At 41.8% G+C, this 19031-nt stretch overlaps 1 protein-coding gene across 1 annotated transcript in view; it reads left to right on the top strand.

Moving 5' to 3' along the window:
- SPAG17 (sperm associated antigen 17) overlaps nucleotides 1-19031 on the top strand; it is a 289645-nt gene that overhangs the window by 165384 nt on the left and 105230 nt on the right. The window contains 5 exon segments of the mRNA XM_043512980.1: nucleotides 5158-5348; nucleotides 5657-5742; nucleotides 8583-8825; nucleotides 17827-17938; nucleotides 18647-18784. Coding sequence (XP_043368915.1) covers nucleotides 5158-5348; nucleotides 5657-5742; nucleotides 8583-8825; nucleotides 17827-17938; nucleotides 18647-18784 — 770 coding nt within the window.

The following is a 19031-nucleotide window of genomic DNA, read 5'->3' as shown; positions in this document are numbered from 1 at the left end:
GCCTATACAGAAAAAGTGTGAATTTTCTGTCCCAGCCCAACATGTATTTCTTTAAGGAAACAAGCAAAAGGAGCAGCAGCAGCTATTGAAATAAAATAAAATAAAATATGTCCATTTGTCCTGGTTTTTCAAGAAGTGTCTCTGTTTTCATATGATGTCTCACTATCCTTGGAGCATCTTTTGAAATAGCTGAAATGTCATAATTTTTAATTCTAGCAGTTAATTTTTTTTTATAACTACAAAATGTTTGTTCACATTATATCACTATACCAAGCAAAACTTGCTCTGGGTTAATCAGGAACAGATCATCCAATGGAATGAGTGTTCTTCAAACATTTCTCCGCACAGATCCTGTTGTAGGTGTGTGCACCCCATGTGCATGAACTCAGAATCTTTTAGCCAGTACTATCTGTTAAGGCTGCATATGCATCCTGCACACTCTCAGGCTCCCTCTCTTGAGGCATAAAGGATGGAGAAGGCCCTAACGCTACTCAGTTCTTTCCTACCACCCATGGCAGCTGTTGGAGAGATACAGTGTCTATCTGCTTCCCCATAGCCTGTTACATTAGGTTTAGAGGTTCGTAATGAGTTTGATCTCTTTTTTTTTTTTTGTAATTCTTCATAACTAAGTTTCATACAAGCCCATTGACGAAAAAGAGAGAGAGACTTTTTATTTGTTTTGAGTTTCCACTTGGTACTGAATCATATCTGATGGATGAGATGTTGTTTCCAGGCTTTAAAATCTGTTCTGCCTGTGAGGTAGCTATGCCTGCAAACAATAGACTAATGCATGCCTTTTTTGTCAAGTGGAATCATAGATCCACAGCAAACATTCATTTTGCAAACCTTTCTCTAAGTGCATACAAAAAGCTCTTGATGCCCATCAGAAATTATTTTTAATGGAAAGACAAGTGAAGTATGTCTCTGACTCTGAGTTCTCTCTTTGAAGGCAGTCTGCTGCTGCTGCTTCAAAACGAGTTTCTGTCAGTGCTTCAGCTACCAGAGATACTCTTCCAGGAGCTAAGAGGTCAACAGGGTCTAAGAGACCTCGTGCTTCTCAGAAACACACTGAACCTTCTCTTCAGATCAATCAGTGGATCCTGCTGCCCATGGCAGAAAGGAGCAGAGATCTTCGGCTGGCACTTGGCACAAGTCACTGTCCCATGTACCACTGAATAAGAGATCTAATTCTTTTGATTTTCATTCTTCTGATTTCTCCAAGCCTGCAAAATCTGATTGGTGTATAAGTCTTCAGGGATTGTGGAATTATGTTCTTCAGCTTCAATATCATATTTTCAATCCTCTCTGACTGATGCCTCTACCTCAGTACTGAGGGTACTGGTACCATCTGTCACAAAATCTCCAGTAAAGTGTCCTGATAGGAATATTACATCTACTGAGACATCCGCATGATACTGTCTTCCTTAGAACCGCTTCCTACTTCAGCTCAGACTACCTTTTCAACACCCACAGACATAATGGTCACTCCAGAACCAGAATATCCTCTCTTGGACATTTCTCTACTGTCTGTGGTATCCAAGTCCCTTCCAGTACCAGAACCAAAGGTGTCAGTAATTAAAATCTCTCTGCAATCATCCTCTACAGTACCAGTATTGATATCTCAGAGACTGTTGCAATCCCTGAGAGATCTACACCACCTCTAGAAGAGTTCTCCTCATCTGCAGTTTCACCTTCTCATGACAGTTCTCTTAGATTTTCTCCCACTCTCATGGAGTGGCTCTTATAAGAGACCTTGGAAGGAGTCCTCTTCATCACAGGTCACATGCTTTTGAGAGGTCGCAAGCATCTTGGTTTCCACCACTGTGACATCATGTGCCTTTTCCTTATGGGATGCAATCTTTGCTCTATTGGTCTATTTTTAATCCTCAGCCTCATTTTTCTGCTCCTTATTCATCTAGATCCAAATCTAGAAGTAGGTCACCTCCTTCTAAGGCATCATCTAAGATAGCGCAGTCCTCAAACAAAGTGCTCCATCAGGAATTTGAGCAAGAACCTCATACTGAGGAGGGAGATCTTGTGAAGGAGTATGGGGGGCAACCTATCCCTTTGACTATTTCTTCTTGTGGCAAATTGCTGGTACGATTATGATGGATCCCGCACTTCATCTTCTTGGGGGGGGATTCAGAGCACAGTTTCCTGCCCCTGAACTAGAGTTTTTACTGTCCCACTAGTAACCCAGAGAAGGGTAGTGGAGAGGGAGGGACCCGGGCCCACCCTCTACTCCGGGCCCACTTGAACTAGTGCTTCCTTCCCCTGGGCTACTTCCCTCTCCTGCTCTTCAGCTTGTGGGGCTTCCTGCCCTCCCTCTCTACACAAGCCGGGTGTCTCTTTACCTAGGGTCCTGGTCTTCTAGCCAGCCATGGCACTTCTCCAAACTCTCCTCTACTTCAACTCCTCCAAACTGCTCTCTGCTCCAACTCCAAACCACTCTGCTCCAACTCCTTCCCCTGGCTGACTGAAGCAGGCAGTTTTTTTCAGGTGACTAGCTTCAGGTGCTCTAATTGGCTTCAGGTGCTTTTAATTAATCTATAGAAACCTTTCTTCCCTCTACAGGGAATAAGGCTTCTCCTCATCCTGGGACTTACATATCTCTCCTCTATCACTCTCCTGCTGCCTTCTGGCCATACTGTATCACATTCTTCATAACCTGATAAAGCTGTGGCACCACCTGCTTCTTCCACAGTTGATGACTTCAAGGATTTTAGGACCTTCTTAAAAGACTGGTGGATTCTCTGGAGATATCTCTAGAACTCATCCAGGAAAAGTCAGACAAGTTCTTTGATATTCTGCATCTGGTCTCTCATGGTCACTTGACCATTCCTATAAATTAGGGTATGCCTGAACCAGTCAAGGATTTGTGGCAAACCCCTGCATCCATTTCTGTTACATCAACAAGAGCAGATTGGAGATAACAATTTTCTGCTATAGGGTATGAGTACTTTTTTTACCATTTTTTTTACCAAACACATCGCTGGGTCTTTTTTGTAGTGGTGGATCATGAAAAATCTAAGCAGCAGGCTTTGGAGGGCCAGTTGGTGGTGAAAACTGTATAACAGTCCTTTTTGGATGTTTCTGACACTGTGTCAGGATCAATGGCTACTGCAGTCACTGTGCACAGAACATCATGACTACAGTCATCAGACATTCCAGAAGAAGACCAGGCCATAACTGAGGGCCTTCCTTTTGAGGGTTGTGTTTTTTAAATTCAAAGATTTATGAGATGCTTTATTCTTTTAAAAGACTCCAGGGCAACACTTCAGTTTCTGGGCCTACATACCCCGTTCCGTAAAGGAAGCGAAGTAGACCTCAGTCCTTCTTGAGTGAAGGGCCTCCATCATCCTTGTATTCATGTTCCTGAATTTTACAAGAAAAGACCATATTTCCAAAAGAAAAATGGCCTTCCTTCATTTATTGTTACTGCATATTCATCATTGGGCAAAGGTTGCAGGTTTGATGCTGCAGTCGAGAGTCTTGGACCAGTTTGTGAAGATCTGTACCCCTTCTCCCCTCCATTTGACAACCTCCTTCCTTTTTCTGCGGATTCATGGATTGCAATTACTACCAACCAGTGTGTCTTAGAATATCCACAAAAAGAAAAGGAATACTTGCGGCACCTTAGAGACAAACAAATTTATTTGAGCATAAGCTTTCGTGAGCTACAGCTCCCTTCATCGGATGCATCTGATGAAGGGAGCTGTAGCTCACGAAAGCTTATGCTCAAATAAATTTGTTCGTCTCTAAGGTGCCATAAGTACTCCTTTTCTTTTTGCGGATACAGACTAACACGGCTGCTACTCTGAAACCTTAGAATAGCCAGTAACAATATTCACTACAATTGCAATCTAGGCCAACTCCACACACCCTACCCAGTCCCTTTTCATGAACTCTTTGAATGGGAGCCTGCCTTGTATGGAGACAGACTCTTCTTCAATGGGGTGTAATAAAGATGCTGCCTCCAGCATTCTGCAACAAGGTGTTCTATTGCCACTGCTTCCTCATTCTGAAGAAGAAAGGGGGTTGGCATCTTATATTAGATCTCAAACAAATCTCAACAAATTCATTCATCACTTCAAATTTGATTCCTTAGTCAATAATCCTTTTTCTAGAGCCCATGAAGTCATTCACAACATTTGATTTGCAGGATGCTTGCACCTGTCAATCTATCCCACCACAGGAAATATCTACATTTCATGGTCAATGGCCTTCAGTATCAATTCAAAGTCCTACCATTTGGTCTCTCAAACACTCCAAAGGTGTTTACCAAATGACTCTCAATGGTAGCAGTTCATCTGAAGAGACAAGGCCTTCACTTGTCCACATGTGTTGATTTGGGGGCATGCATCACAATAAGTCACCAGAGATGTTCACATGGTTTTCCAGCTGTTTTCCTGACTTGGCTTCAAGCTCAGTTGAGACAAATCTACTCTCACCCTTACTAAATTGATAGAATGTATAGGGACAAGATTGGACACCTTTCTTGAGAGGTTTTGTATAATGAGTGATCTTATTTCAAACCTGCCTTACATGATCCAACAAGTCAGCAAGACTGTGCCACCATCCTCAGGATGAGTTGTGCTTTGTAAATTTTCCATTTATCTTACAGCAATTTAGTTCCATCTTTTATGTGTCTATGTAAGTTTGATTAGAATTTGGTGCTTCAGATATGCAGAGGGTGGTTAAGTGAACATAAATGCTAAGGGGCAGTATAAATCAGGAGTAACTCTAGTGAAGTCAATGGAATTACAGTGGCTGTAAACCAGTAAGAGGGGAGAATCAAGATTTTGACTCTTCTTACTGACCCTTGTTAAGTTGAATTAATCAATGGTGATTTATGGCTAACTGGATTTTTTTTTTTTTGGCAAATGATGCCTTTGCAGAAAAGAGAACTCAAAAGTTAAACATAAAATGTAGTGAGCAAAGATTAAAAAGACAAAGATAAAAATTCCCATATAGAAAAAAAAAACCTGGTAAACTCTACCCAACTCTTAAAGATTATGGTAAAGTGTTCAGATAGCAGCTAAAAAACCAAGACTGTCTCTAGTGAAAGGTAGAATGAAAAAGATATTGTTTGATCCAATATCATATCGTTTAATACAGTATTTTCACTGTCAAAAGCAGTCATATGTTTCTTTTCAGAAACTATCTGGAGCTGGTGGCCAACTCAATTGAAGACTGGGTGACAAAGGAAGAAACCAAATATCAGGAAGAAAAAATGGCTAAGGAACTGGAGACCCTTAAACTAGCTAAAGCCATGACAGAGAGACCTCCTGAAGATAAACCTTCTGCCTCCACTAGCAAAAAAACTGCATCTCCTAAGAAAGCAAAAAGTTGGTATCTTTCCATATTTATCCCAGAAAACTGATTCCCAACCCTCAAAAGTTTGAATTTTGTTGAACTCACCATTCTGCAATGGAACAACACACCACCAAACAACCTTAACTCTGCGTTAGCATAGGGTTTTGCCATTGAATTGTAATACAATTAAATCATAATTGTGAAACACCAGTGTATCTGTCCTTCTGACCAGAGAAACAAGGATTTTAAACAGGGAATCCATCCTGGCCTTTGCACTGAGCCAGACTTATTTTATTTTATTTTGGCAACATATTTATTGTTCCCCTCTCATTTCTCAAAGGCAGTACATCAAGACTGGACAGTAAAGCAGAGGTCACACCGGAACTTCCAGAAAAAAATACTTTTGTCAGAGAAGGCTCCCTCAAGGTGAGACAAGAAAAACAAAAGTCAAATAATCCTTCCCCAGTTGGTGGATTGGGTTGTGTGAGGGGGCCTTGGCTCAGATGGCAGGAAGGATCAGGGTGGGTGAGAAGACCCTGGCCCAGTAGGCGGAGGGGATTGGGTCATGTGTAAGGGGGCCCTCTCTGGCTGTGAGGATGGGATAGACTGCCCTACAAACACAGTATTCCAGCAGCGGTCATACCAGTGTCAAATACAAAGGCAGAATAACCTCTTTACTCTTATTCAAGATTCTCCTGTCTACGCATTTAAGACTTGCATTAGCCCATTTTGCCACAGTATCACATTTGGAACTCATGTTCAGCTGATTATCCATCATGACCCCCAAATCTTTTTCAGAGTCACTGTTTCTCAAGATATGGCCTACATTCTTTGTTACATACATTTACATTTAGCCAATTAATATGTACATTGTTTGTTCACGCCCAGTTTACCAAGCAATTCATATTGCTCTGTGTCAGTGACCTATACTCTTCATTATCTACCACTCCCCCAATTTTGTGTCATCTGCAAATTTTATCACTGATGATCTTATGTTTTCTTCCAGTGTTAAATAGCAGTGTTAAATAGTGTAGGGCCAAGGATCAATCCTTGCAGAACCCCACTCGAAGCACACCCGTTTGATGATGATTCCCCATTTACAGTTACGTTTTGAGACCTATCATTTAGCCAGTTTTTAATCCATCGGATGTGTGCTATGTTAATTTTGTATCATTCTAGGATTTTTAAATCAAAATGTGGTACAGTACCAATCAAATACCTTACATAATTCTAAATATATTACATCAACACTTTTACCTTTATCAACCAAACCTGTAATCTCATCAAAACAAGCTATCAACCTATGTTAACTTGCATTAATTATATTACTCTCCTTTAATTCTTTATTAATTAAGTCCTGTATCAGCCACTCCATTATCTTGCCTGGGATCGAAGTCTATCATTTCTATCTAGTGTTGAACGAATACCATTTTTAGGATTCTTTTTGTTCCTAAAGTACTTAACAAACTCATTTTTATAGTCCTTAATTCTGTATTCCATGAATTTCCTATGTCCCTTTGCTTCCCTTCTCAATTTTCTACAATTCCTAGCTTCTGATTTATATTCATTACTATCTGCTTCTCTTTTCTTCCATTTGTTATGTTATTTTTAATTTTTTTTTACAGCTGCCTTCATTTTGCTTCTAAACCAGGTTGGCTTTTTTAATGAGTACAGACATCTTCTTCAATTATGGGATTGTGGCTTTTTGGGCACCTAGTAAAATGTTCTTAAACAATTCTGAATTACCACTCACATTTTTTCTGATTAAAATCTTCCTCCTAGCTGTTTTGGCTCATAATTGTTTTCAGCTTTGTGAAACTGGCCTTTTTAAAGCACTGAGTATATACATTATTGGTCTGGACTTTATTCTGTTTGCACATTATAAATGTAATAAAGTCATGAAAACTTGTACCTCAGTTACCATTAATTTTTAGTTCTTTGATTAGTTCCTCTTTATTTGTTAGGACAAGGTCTAATATAGAATTCTCCCTTGTTAAATTCAACACTTTTTGAGTAAGGAAATTGTCATCTATACTATTTAGAAATTCCAAGGATGTTTTTGAAGGATGAAACCTCTAGCACATTGTCACATAGATTCAATCTCCCATGATCATGCAGCATTTTTTCCTACACATTATAGATAGGTGCGTAAGGAGCCGACCATTCTGTTTCCTAGTATGATTTGGTGGTTCAAAGCAGACACCAACTAATACCCCATTTTGTGCTTTATATGTTAGCACGTTGATTCATAAGCATTCAAGACCATTTTCTTCTGAGTGATCAATGACTCTGACTCTATTTTCGACACAGTGCCACTTCCTGTTCCCTTTTGCACACTTGCTCCTTCTTAAATAGGTTATTACTATTGATCTTAACTTTCCAATCATGGGAGACATCCCAACAGATTTCATTAATACCAACTAAATCAAATTTATGCTCATAAATGAGGATTCCAATTCCTCGTATTTTTGACTCCTACCATTCATGTATAGGCAACTGAAGAATTTCTTCTCTACATTTCTTTGGGTTCCTTGATTAATTTTGTTCCCACCGTCCTGATTTTGTGCTAACTTAACACTTATATCTTCTCTCCTTTTATCCTCCCCTTTTGTTGTTAATTTAATGTTCTTCTGACTACTCTAGCCAGCCTGCCCCTGAGGAGATCAACCCTCTTCTACTGAGGTGGAGGCCATCCAAAATATACAGGTCCCTCTTCCCACAGAAGGCTGACCAATGTTCAAAACCAAAACCCTATACTACTCACCTAGCCAGGATTTCACTTCCAGAATCTTCTGCCTTCTGCCTTCCTTTTCTCATGAGACACAAAGGATCTCAGACAAGATCGCTTGGACATTATTCTTCTTCAGCATGCTTTTGAGTTTCCTGAAGTCATGTACTATCTGCAAGATGACCATCAATGCAGTGTCATATGATGTACAAACATTAACTAGTTAACTCATTTTCTTGGTGCCCAACTTGAGCAACCCGGTGCATAATTTGCAGAAGTTATGAGCACTCACAACTGCAGCTGAATTTGAGAGTTGTGCTTTGAACATATAAAGTGCTATAAAAATGCAAAATATTCTGAAGAATCCCATTGGCTTTCAAGTTACTTAGGTGTTTTTCAAAATTTTACTCTGTATCAGAATTCATAGCCATTTCAGGAGGCTAAATTAAAGTTGCAAAAAGAGTTTTTTATAGGACAGTAAGCATCTTTTGATAAAAACAACACCATAGTTACCTAAATTCTTAACTTTTTGTAATAGGCTTGGAAGGAAGAGCATGATCGACTACTAGAGGAAGAACGACAAAGGGAAGAAAAGAAAGCAGAGAAGAAAGAAAAATCAGGTGGTAAAAATAAAGAACACAACAAGGAGATACCAGTGCCTGATGACAGCAAGGGGTCCAAGACGAAATCTTCCAAGGAGAAGTCTAAAGATGAGACAGCAAAACCCCCTGAACTTGAGGAGCATAGTACCCCAGCACCACCCTCTGAGAAAGTTTATGAGGTGAGAAATCACAGTACAGCATCATATTAGAAAAGGGTTAGGTGTTTAAACTGTCAAGACTCCATTAGAGCTATCATCCAAGTGTGAAACTGGAATCAGGGACAAGTTAACCCTAATTGTGTCTTGTTTAACTCCATCATTTAAACAGCTGACCCCTTTCTGACAGAGTTCTTTGTACTGTTTAGGCATCTCATCTTTTTACAACTGAACTGTTCTTTTTTCTTGTATTTCTTGGATTTTTTGTACATGTGAAATGAACATGAGTATTGGAAGGATTCCCCCTTCAAAGATCTAGGCCTTGATGTGACAGAGTTGTGAAAAGGGACCCCCAGAGAGCCCATTGCAGCTCCCTGATTCAGGGCTGCCTGGACATCTCACAATTTTGGGCTGTAGCCCTAACTTACAGCACTTACTCCACAGTGCAGGATAGGGCATAGAGGAGTTTCACTATGTCTCTTTTCCTACCGGTCTCAATGTTGACCTGTCCTCAGAATTCCTTACACATATCCTCCTGCTGCATACACTGGCAGAGAGTTCTCTTGCAAATAGGGAATTCTCCACCAGTTAATTCTCGACAGTTTAAAGCCCCCGTGTACTGCTTCTGCCTGCAGAATTTTATCCCCTCGATTCTTGGAGGGTGACAATTCTATTTATGTTACCACCTGAGTAATGGAACTGCAGAGCCACAGAACAGTACTTCAGAGAAATATAATATCGCAGTCTGAATTTGCTGGAGACCACTATTCTAATTCTTGGCAATTTATGGCTGAGCATCTGAATGGAATGGCTTAACACTCTAAGAGTATGTCTATACAGTACGCTAACCCTGACTCAGGTTTAAGCCCAAGCAGCACTTCCATCCACACAGAAATCAGTCTGATTTGGGCCAGGAATCCCTCTGGACTCAGGCCCATGGTCTCTGCAAGAGTGGTGGGTCAGAGCCCACTATGACGTGGGTCAGGTATTTTGCAGTTTGGACACAATTCAAGCCAGGTCACCAGACTCAGGTCTGGAGAGTCCTCCAACTCTAGCCCACAATCTTCAAGGGCTGTGTTGCCCAACTCTTCCATCCTAAAACTTCTCACTCACTTCCAAGGAGCTCAAAGCAAACTCCTGGTTCAAATGCAACTGCTCAGCATTTAACCCTTCACTTCCATGTGGAATGCTTAGCTGGAAATACAGTTAACCCTCATATAAATTAACTATGACCAGCACTAAGAAGAAGTCCTGCATCAGGTGCTTCTAGCTGTCCAGAGGAACACAGATGGATTCTGGTAGCCTCTGATCCAAGCCGAGCAAGACATTCAATTTCAGCAAGAACACAGGAGATGTCTAGAAAGCTACATCCAAGCAGCTGACAGTGTTGGGTCTCGATCACACAGCTAAAAAATGCAGAAAGCAAATCAAGCAGCTGAAGACAGACTACCTCAAGGTCAAAGATTCTAACAGCACCTCTGGGAACTCATGGTCTTCCTGCCTCTTTTACACTGAGGCCACTGTGGTGCAAGACAATCTGCTGAGCAGGGATGGCACCTTCATTACCCCCCCCCCCCGTCACAGTCATCGCTAGAGGAAAGCCAGCCATCAGGTGAAGGGCAAGAAGTTACGCTCATGTTGAGGCTGGTAACCAAAGAGTTCATACTGCTGGATCAGCTACAGCACATCCTGGGTCTGTACTTGGAGAAGCTGTTTGGGGACGGCCCTGAGTAGCAACCTGCTCCAGAACTGGCATCAGAGCAAATGCAGAGCCTGGTAAGTTTCTGCCCTATGTTTGTTGTTACTAATGGATGGATGGAAGGGATTTCTAGCTTATGGCCCTATTAAGTTATTAATGCAAGCCAAGATTTTGGTGTGCTTCCATTTAAGGTGGAACCCACATCATTTCTGTAGTGTTTGCCCCTCTTTCCACCAACACCACATGGACTTCAAAATGCACACCACAAAATGAGGAAAAATGTTAAACAAGCAGTTATCATGAAATTTTTACTACTTGCTCAATGATAGTTATAAGTATGGGTTGGGAGCTTCACAATTAACAGCCTCACATACCTCTCTGATCTAATACAGTGCACCTTATAAATCAGCCACAGCCACACTGTCCCAGACTGCCTGTAAACTGAATCCCAGAAAGCCTGGCTGTTATAGCTGGCTTAAATATATGAGCCCAAATTACAGCAGAAGGTGGCTGTCTGTCTGTGTTAGAGGAGTCCCCTTGGCTGGCATTCAGTCAGACATGTGCATGGATGCATGGTGCTTGTAAGGAGGCTATACTGGGTCTCCATGCTAATTCAGCATCTTGTTGATTTTACCACAAATTTTCACTGATTGATGGCTGGTGATGAAAGCAAACTTCTCACAAAGGTGGAGCTCCAGGTGACTGGTTATGTTCTGGATCAAGGCATATTATTAGGGCCATTTCTGTAACTCATGAGTAGGGTAACCAGATAGCAAGTGTGAAAAATCGGGATGGGAGGTGGGGGGTAATAGGTGCCTATATAAGAAAAAGCCCCAAATATCAGGACTGTCCCTATAAAATCAGGACATCTGGTCACACTACTCATGAGCCCCCTCCATTCCAAAATGTGCTGGTCAGTCACTAGATGCATAAGTAACTCCTTAGCATAGACAGATGGCTGTCTTCCGCTGGCCTGGGACAGAAGTTCACGCTTCCACTGAGGGATCTCCCAAATATCAATGGTCTCCAGAGCTTGCCCTGCCTGAAAAGATTGAAAAACCATAGCTGGTGATTAGACCCCCTCATAAAGCCCCCCCCCCCCCGACATACCACCAAAAAAATGAAGAGGTTATAGAAATCATTTCAGCTTAATTTTGTATGTGTATCTTACTGTGATTTGCAATGGCTTTCTGGGTTGCTCCAAAAGACATCCAAACTGACTATTTTTTTTCTGTGAATAAAATAAAGCCCATTGATAAAAAGTATAATTTTTAGCTTGAATTAAAGCAGCCAATAATGTGACATTCCATTTTCTTTTCAAGGCCCTTCCACCACTGCAGGACAAACACAAGAGCCTGGGGAAGTGAACCCATCTTCTGCAGGCAAGGAGAAAGAGAGTCTGAGATGAGTTGATGAAATGCTAGATAAAATAAATCAATGGATAGATTTCCATAAGGACTAGACTAAGTATCAGAAGAATAAGGATGCAAGAAGGGTGGAAAGAATGATGCTGCACAGCGCGAGGAGAGATTAGTTGAGAGATTCAATGGTGCATGATCCCAGGTTGAGGGGGGAAGATAGGAGTAGCAGGAGGAGCTGTTCAAGCGATTACTTGCGCTTATGGCTACCAGATTGCAGGCTCCTCTGCCACTTATAACTCCTGCACCAGCCATACATCATGAATCTTCTCCATGGTATCGTGTGCTGCAGACTATGCAGCCTTGGAACAGTTCAGTGGTTGCCTGGACCATCTCACAGACAATGAATAGTAGCACATGGAACAGACATTATACCCTATGCATTCATCCACTCCAGTCCAGTTGCAGCCCTCACATGTAAAATGCACCAGAAAGGCCCAGGAGAATGGAGGGACAGGGAATACCCAGAAATAGCTGTCCATGTCATTTGGTAACATGTACCTTTCAGTTTTGGCAATGAGTTTGGTTATTGTATGGTACATTTTGATTGCGGCTGGTCTGCCTTTCTGGTTCTTATACTGGTATGTAAATAGATGTGTAAAATAAAGTGTTGAATTTTAACACAAGGCTACAGTAACAAGTTTTATTATATGTAATGTTAAAAGTGCACAAACTAATAAATGTCATCACATGCTCATTCTCAATGCATTTAATAATAAACATTTTTCAAATATCATTTCATTCCCCCTCATGGAAGGGACCGTGCAAACCTATTATGCAGGCAAACAAAACATGTCTGATTTCCATGGCGCATCTGGATCCATCACCAGTCATGACAGGTGCACTATATAGCTGTGTGTACCAATTTTGAAACACATCAGTGTCTTGAGTTCACTGCTGGCTAAAAGATTCCCCCTTGTCCTTGCAGACATTATGCAGAACACAGCAGGCCCCAGTAATATGGACTTCACTGATGACACTGGCATCCAAATGGTTTTGAAGGCACCATCAACAAAATCTGCCAAATGCATATTCCACCACCATACTACAGCTACTGAGTGTGTAGCTGAAACTTCTTTTGCCAGGTCCTCTGAAATCAGGATAAGGTTTCATAAGTCATGGCAACAGAGGGTAAGCAGCATTCCCTAGAATAACAGTAGGGACAGTAAAAAGAAAAGGAGTACTTGTGGCACCTTAGAGACTAACAAATTTATTAGAGCATAAGCTTTTGTGAGCTACAGCTCACTTCATCGGATGCATTTGGTGGAAAAAACAGAGGAGAGATTTATATACACACACACAGAGAACATGAAACAATGGGTTTATCATACACACTGTAAGGAGAGTGATCACTTAAGATAAGCCATCACCAACAGCAGGGGGGGAAGGAGGAAAACCTTTCATGGTGACAAGCAGGTAGGCTAATTCCAGCAGTTAACAAGAATATCAGAGGAACAGTGGGGGGTGGGGTGGGAGGGAGAAATACCATGGGGAAATAGTTTTACTTTGTGTAATGACTCATCCATTCCCAGTCTCTATTCAAGCCTAAATTAATTGTATCCAGTTTGCAAATTAATTCCAATTCAGCAGTCTCTCGTTGGAGTCTGTTTTTGAAGCTTTTTTGTTGAAGTATAGCCACTCTTAGGTCTGTGATCGAGTGACCAGAGAGATTGAAGTGTTCTCCAACTGGTTTTTGAATGTTATAATTCTTGACGTCTGATTTGTGTCCATTCATTCTTTTATGTAGAGACTGTCCAGTTTGGCCAATGTACATGGCAGAGGGGCATTGCTGGCACATGATGGCATATATCACATTGGTAGATGCGCAGGTGAACGAGCCTCTGATAGTGTGGCTGATGTGATTAGGCCCTATGATGGTATCCCCTGAATAGATATGTGGACAGAGTTGGCAACGGGCTTTGTTGCAAGGATAGGTTCCTGGGTTAGTGGTTCTGTTGTGTGGTGTGTGGTTGCTGGTGAGTATTTGCTTCAGATTGGGGGGCTGTCTGTAAGCAAGGACTGGTCTGTCTCCCAAGATCTGAGAGAGCGATGGCTCGTCCTTCAGGATAGGTTGTAGATCCTTGATGATGCGTTGGAGAGGTTTTAGTTGGGGGCTGAAGGTGATGGCTAGTGGCGTTCTGTTGTTTTCTTTGTTGGGCCTGTCCTGTAGTAGGTGACTTCTGGGTACTCTTCTGGCTCTGTCAATCTGTTTCTTCACTTCAGCAGGTGGGTATTGTAGTTGTAGGAATGCATGATAGAGATCTTGTAGGTGTTTGTCTCTGTCTGAGGGGTTGGAGCAAATGCGGTTATATCGTAGCGCTTGGCTGTAGACAATGGATCGAGTGGTATGATCTGGATGAAAGCTAGAGGCATGTAGGTAGGAATAGCGGTCAGTAGGTTTCCGATATAGGGTGGTGTTTATGTGACCATCGCTTATTAGCACTGTAGTGTCCAGGAAGTGGATCTCTTGTGTGGACTGGTCCAGGCTGAGGTTGATGGTGGGATGGAAATTGTTGAAATCATGGTGGAATTCCTCAAGAGCTTCTTTTCCATGGGTCCAGATGATGAAGATGTCATCAATGTAGCGCAAGTAGAGTAGGGGCATTAGGGGACGAGAGCTGAGGAAGCGTTGTTCTAAGTCAGCCATAAAAATGTTGGCATACTGTGGGGCCATGCGGGTACCCATCGCAGTGCCGCTGATTTGAAGGTATACATTGTCACCAAATGTGAAATAGTTATGGGTCAGGACAAAGTCACAAAGTTCTGCCACCAGGTTAGCCGTGACAGTATCGGGGATACTGTTCCTGACGGCTTGTAGTCCATCTTTGTGTGGAATGTTGGTGTAGAGGGCTTCTACATCCATAGTGGCTAGGATGGTGTTTTTAGGAAGATCACCAATGGACTGTAGTTTCCTCAGGAAATCGGTGGTGTCTCGAAGATAGCTGGGAGTGCTGGTAACGAAGGGCCTGAGGAGGGAGTCTACATAGCCAGACAATCCTGCTGTCAGGGTGCCAATGCCTGAGATGATGGGGCGTCCAGGATTTCCAGGTTTATGGATCTTGGGTAGCAGATAGAATACCCCAGGTCGGGGCTCCAGGGGTGTATCTGTGCGGATTTGTTCTTGTGCTTTTTCAGGGAGTTTCTTGAGCAAATGCTGTAGTTTCTTTTGGTAACTCTCAGTGGGATCAGAGGGTAATGGCTTGTAGAAAGTGGTGTTGGAGAGCTGCCTAGTAGCCTCTTGTTCATACTCCGACCTATTCATGATGACGACAGCACCTCCTTTGTCAGCCTTTTTGATTATGATGTCAGAGTTGTTTCTGAGGCTGTGGATGGCACTGTGTTCTGCATGGCTGAGGTTATGGGATAAGCGATGCTGCTTTTCCACAATTTCAGCTCGTGCACGTCGGCGGAAGCAGTCTATGTAGAAATCCAGGCTGCTGTTTCGACCTTCAGGAGGAGTCCACCCAGAATCCTTCTTTTTGTAGTGTTGGCAGGAAGGTCTCTGTGGGTTAATATGTTGGTCAGAGGTGTGTTGGAAATATTCCTTGAGTCTGAGACGTCGAAAATAGGATTCTAGGTCACCACAGAACTGTATCATGTTCGTGGGGGTGGAGGGGCAAAAGGAGAGGCCCCGAGATAGGACAGATTCTTCCGCTGGGCTAAGAGTATAGTTGGATAGATTAACAATATTGCTGGGTGGGTTACGGGAACCATTGTTGTGGCCCCTTGTGGCATATAGTAGTTTAGATAGCTTAGTGTCCTTTTTCTTTTGTAGAGAATCAAAGTGTGTTTTGTAAATGGCTTGTCTAGTTTTTGTAAAGTCCAGCCACGAGGAAGTTTGTGTGGAAGGTTGGTTCTTTATGAGAGTATCCAGTTTTGAGAGCTCATTCTTAATCTTTCCCTGTTTGCTGTAGAGGATGTTGATCAGGTGGTTCCGCAGTTTCCTTGAGAGTTTGTGGCACAAGCTGTCAGCATAGTCTGTGTGGTATGTAGATTGTAATGGATTTTTTACCTTCAGTCCTTTCGGTATGATGTCCATCTGTTTGCATTTGGAGAGGAAGATGATGTCTGTCTGTATCTGTGCGAGTTTTTTCATGAAGTTGACAGAGTAGGGACAGTGTCATTCAGTGGGAATAATGTTCCAGCTTCTCCATGAAGGCAAAGTCCTCATCTGTGGAACTCCCTGACATCATACACCTTGCCAGTGTCCATGAATCTGCCCCTGCAGTTGACCAGGACCTGCATAATGGTGGACCTGCATAATACCCTTTGCAGTTAAGTATGCGTGCTCTTTGCAGAAGGCAAACTGTAGGCACATGAGTCCCTTCAGTGGCCCAGCACAGTTTGAAAACCCCATTTCCTCAAAGCTAGCAATTATTTCAGGAACATTTGTAATGCCCACCATCTTAGGGTACATCACATTCCTGATGGCCTCACAAACCTCTGCCACAACCCCCACAGTTTATTTGCCAACTTCAAACTGGCTAGCCATGGACCCTGTAGCAGTCTGGGGTAACCAGGTTCTAGATGGCTATAGTTACCCACTTCTGGGTTGGTATGGCATCCCTCATTTGGGTGTCATGATGGTGGAACATTGGGGCAAGTGAACACAAACTCTAGGAACATCTGCTTCTTCATGCAAAAGTTGTGTAGCCACTGCTGGTCATCCCAGGTGTCCATGACAATGTGATCCCACCAGTCTGTTTGTGGTCCTGCTCTGGAAGTGCCAGGCTACATATGTGAAATGTTCAGCTTAAGGCAACAGGCATGAACAGCTCAGCTGGGTCATGGCTGGCATGTCAATACATGCTTCTGAGAGGTGCCTTTGGCAGGTCAAAAACTGCTGCTTAAATGTCCACCAGCATTTTGGAAATGCTCTGCCTCATTTCCAAAATAGGACTGACAAAGGAGTAGGAGAAGTGTAGATGGCTTCATCTGCTGGGAGTGTGCAGACACAAAATGGTTTACCACCCAAAACACAGCTCCCATGGGATGAACAGATAAGTTTTCCCATAAGCAACTATGAACCAGCCCTAGAGCAGCTACAGCTGGCGAGGGTGCTAGGAATCCTGGGATACAATGGCATAAGCCCCAAAAAGCTGAAGTTATGACTTTGGTCTGCATAGTGCAACATGGACATCCCAGCACATTCATGAGGCCTGGGTTTCCAGGGCAGTGTGGATGCTGAAGTGTGAGCTTGGAAACATTGAGTCCATAGGTGCAGGTCATACAGACCCAAGCTTACTATGCTGTGTAGACATACCCTAAGTATCAGATATTAAAGGTCTAGAGCTCCTGTAGGCATAGGCTTAAATACCTTTAAATAAATTTAGGCCTTCCACTGTGGATAAGTCAAGCTCCATGCCATTTAGTATTCATGGATATATTGGGTAAGACCTTGAAAACCAAAGTTCTGTCCGCTTCATCTGGATCTTAAAGATCCTATGGCTATTTTCATCAGAGTAATAGTTTCTCTCAGTGTGCTTGGCCAGAATTTCTCCTTCCTCCCTATTACATGGTGAGCAAACAACTTATCTACCACTCTCTAACCCCAGGGATGGTTGCATATCAGTGAAGCAGTGATTTTATATGTTCATATAGGGCCAAATTATGCTTTCCCTTGTAACCAGATACCCCCATTAATAATAATAGGGTTGTGTATTGGTGTAATAGAGAATAATTTTCCCCATAGTTTGTTAAAGTCATTTGAAAGTGGTATCAGTGTAAATAAGCTACTATTTCCTATGCCAATATCTAACAATTCTACGTTAATCACTGTATAATAGCATTGAATGGCTGAACAAAAAAAAAAATAACCAGAAGAGAGCAATCTTGCTTGTCTTCCATCTGCCTCCTTCATGCCTTCTGCCTTTCCAATCCACACATAGTCTGTCATTTCTTTTTCCAGTTTCTTGGCTATAATGTTGGGGAGGATCTCATTCAAGTCTCAGGGACCAGTCAATATCTTTTCCCCACTGACGGAGGACAGATCCAAGCAGAAAAGATAAAATTTGAAAAAGGTGAGTCTTCCTTTCTTTATATTTCATTCCATTTTATTATTGATGGATGGGGTGCACGTGCAATTGAAAACAATATTCATGAAATAGGACACCATTTAAAAGTTCTCTTAACTTGAGAACTTTTTATAATTATTATGCTTGTAGAACTGATTAGATCATTGCTCTTCAGTATCAAAATTCTAAGACTACTTTCAGTTATAATAAAGTTCTTTTCATATCTCTGTATTAAATTAATGATTTCTTAGGCACCTTGGAGCATAGTTTCTAATTGCACTGTATTTCTATATTATCATAATGTTGATATTTTGTTGTTTTATTTTAACAATTGGTGAATAACCAGAGAATCTGAAAATTAAAACTGGAGACCAACTAGGTCCTATTTAGTCCATCCTTTAGCAACCAGTGCATGGTTGTTCCCTACATTACATGCTCCAGGGATTTTTCCAATCTGGATTTAAATGTCCCAAGAAATGGGGCTTCTACAACCTCCTTTGGAAGATTATTTCACATCCTAATAGATCTGACTGTCAGGAAGATTTTTCTGATATTCAATCTAAAATTTCCTATTCTTAATTTTGTCCTATTACTCCTACTAAGCAATTTGCGCACCTTAACTAATTTCTCTGTTTGACTTGTTGGCATCACCAATCTGTAACTGCAGGCACAAAAGCAAGCCATTTACAAATGGCTGTATTTCATTGTTTTCAGGGACAACTTTGGTAAAAATGAAGGTGGTAAAGGATCACCACAGTTTCTTCATTCATATCACTGACCCCAAGAAAAGCTTGATAGAAAGTGAAGGACAAGAAATGAGCAACTCTTTGGAACGGCAGCAGAGTGAGTCAGGTCAGTGGGTCACCATCACTGCTATAAAGAGTAATTATCTAAAATAGTCGAGTAATTAGATGCAAGGCATGACAAGTTGCAAGTAATGAAATAATTATTTCAATTCTTATTTATAATACCAGGTAAATAAAGTTAGTTTAGTTGAAAACAGATAAATGTACTCTACTGAAGAATGGGAGGATGAACTCACTTTACTGGATATTATTTGAGAAGACTGGAAGGAAATCAAAGCCTGAGTGAACGTCTA

The sequence above is a fragment of the Dermochelys coriacea genome, chromosome 1 (assembly GCF_009764565.3).
Source record: "Dermochelys coriacea isolate rDerCor1 chromosome 1, rDerCor1.pri.v4, whole genome shotgun sequence".
Classification (NCBI taxonomy): Eukaryota; Metazoa; Chordata; order Testudines; family Dermochelyidae; genus Dermochelys; species Dermochelys coriacea.
This window is presented reverse-complemented; position numbering and strand designations above follow the sequence as displayed.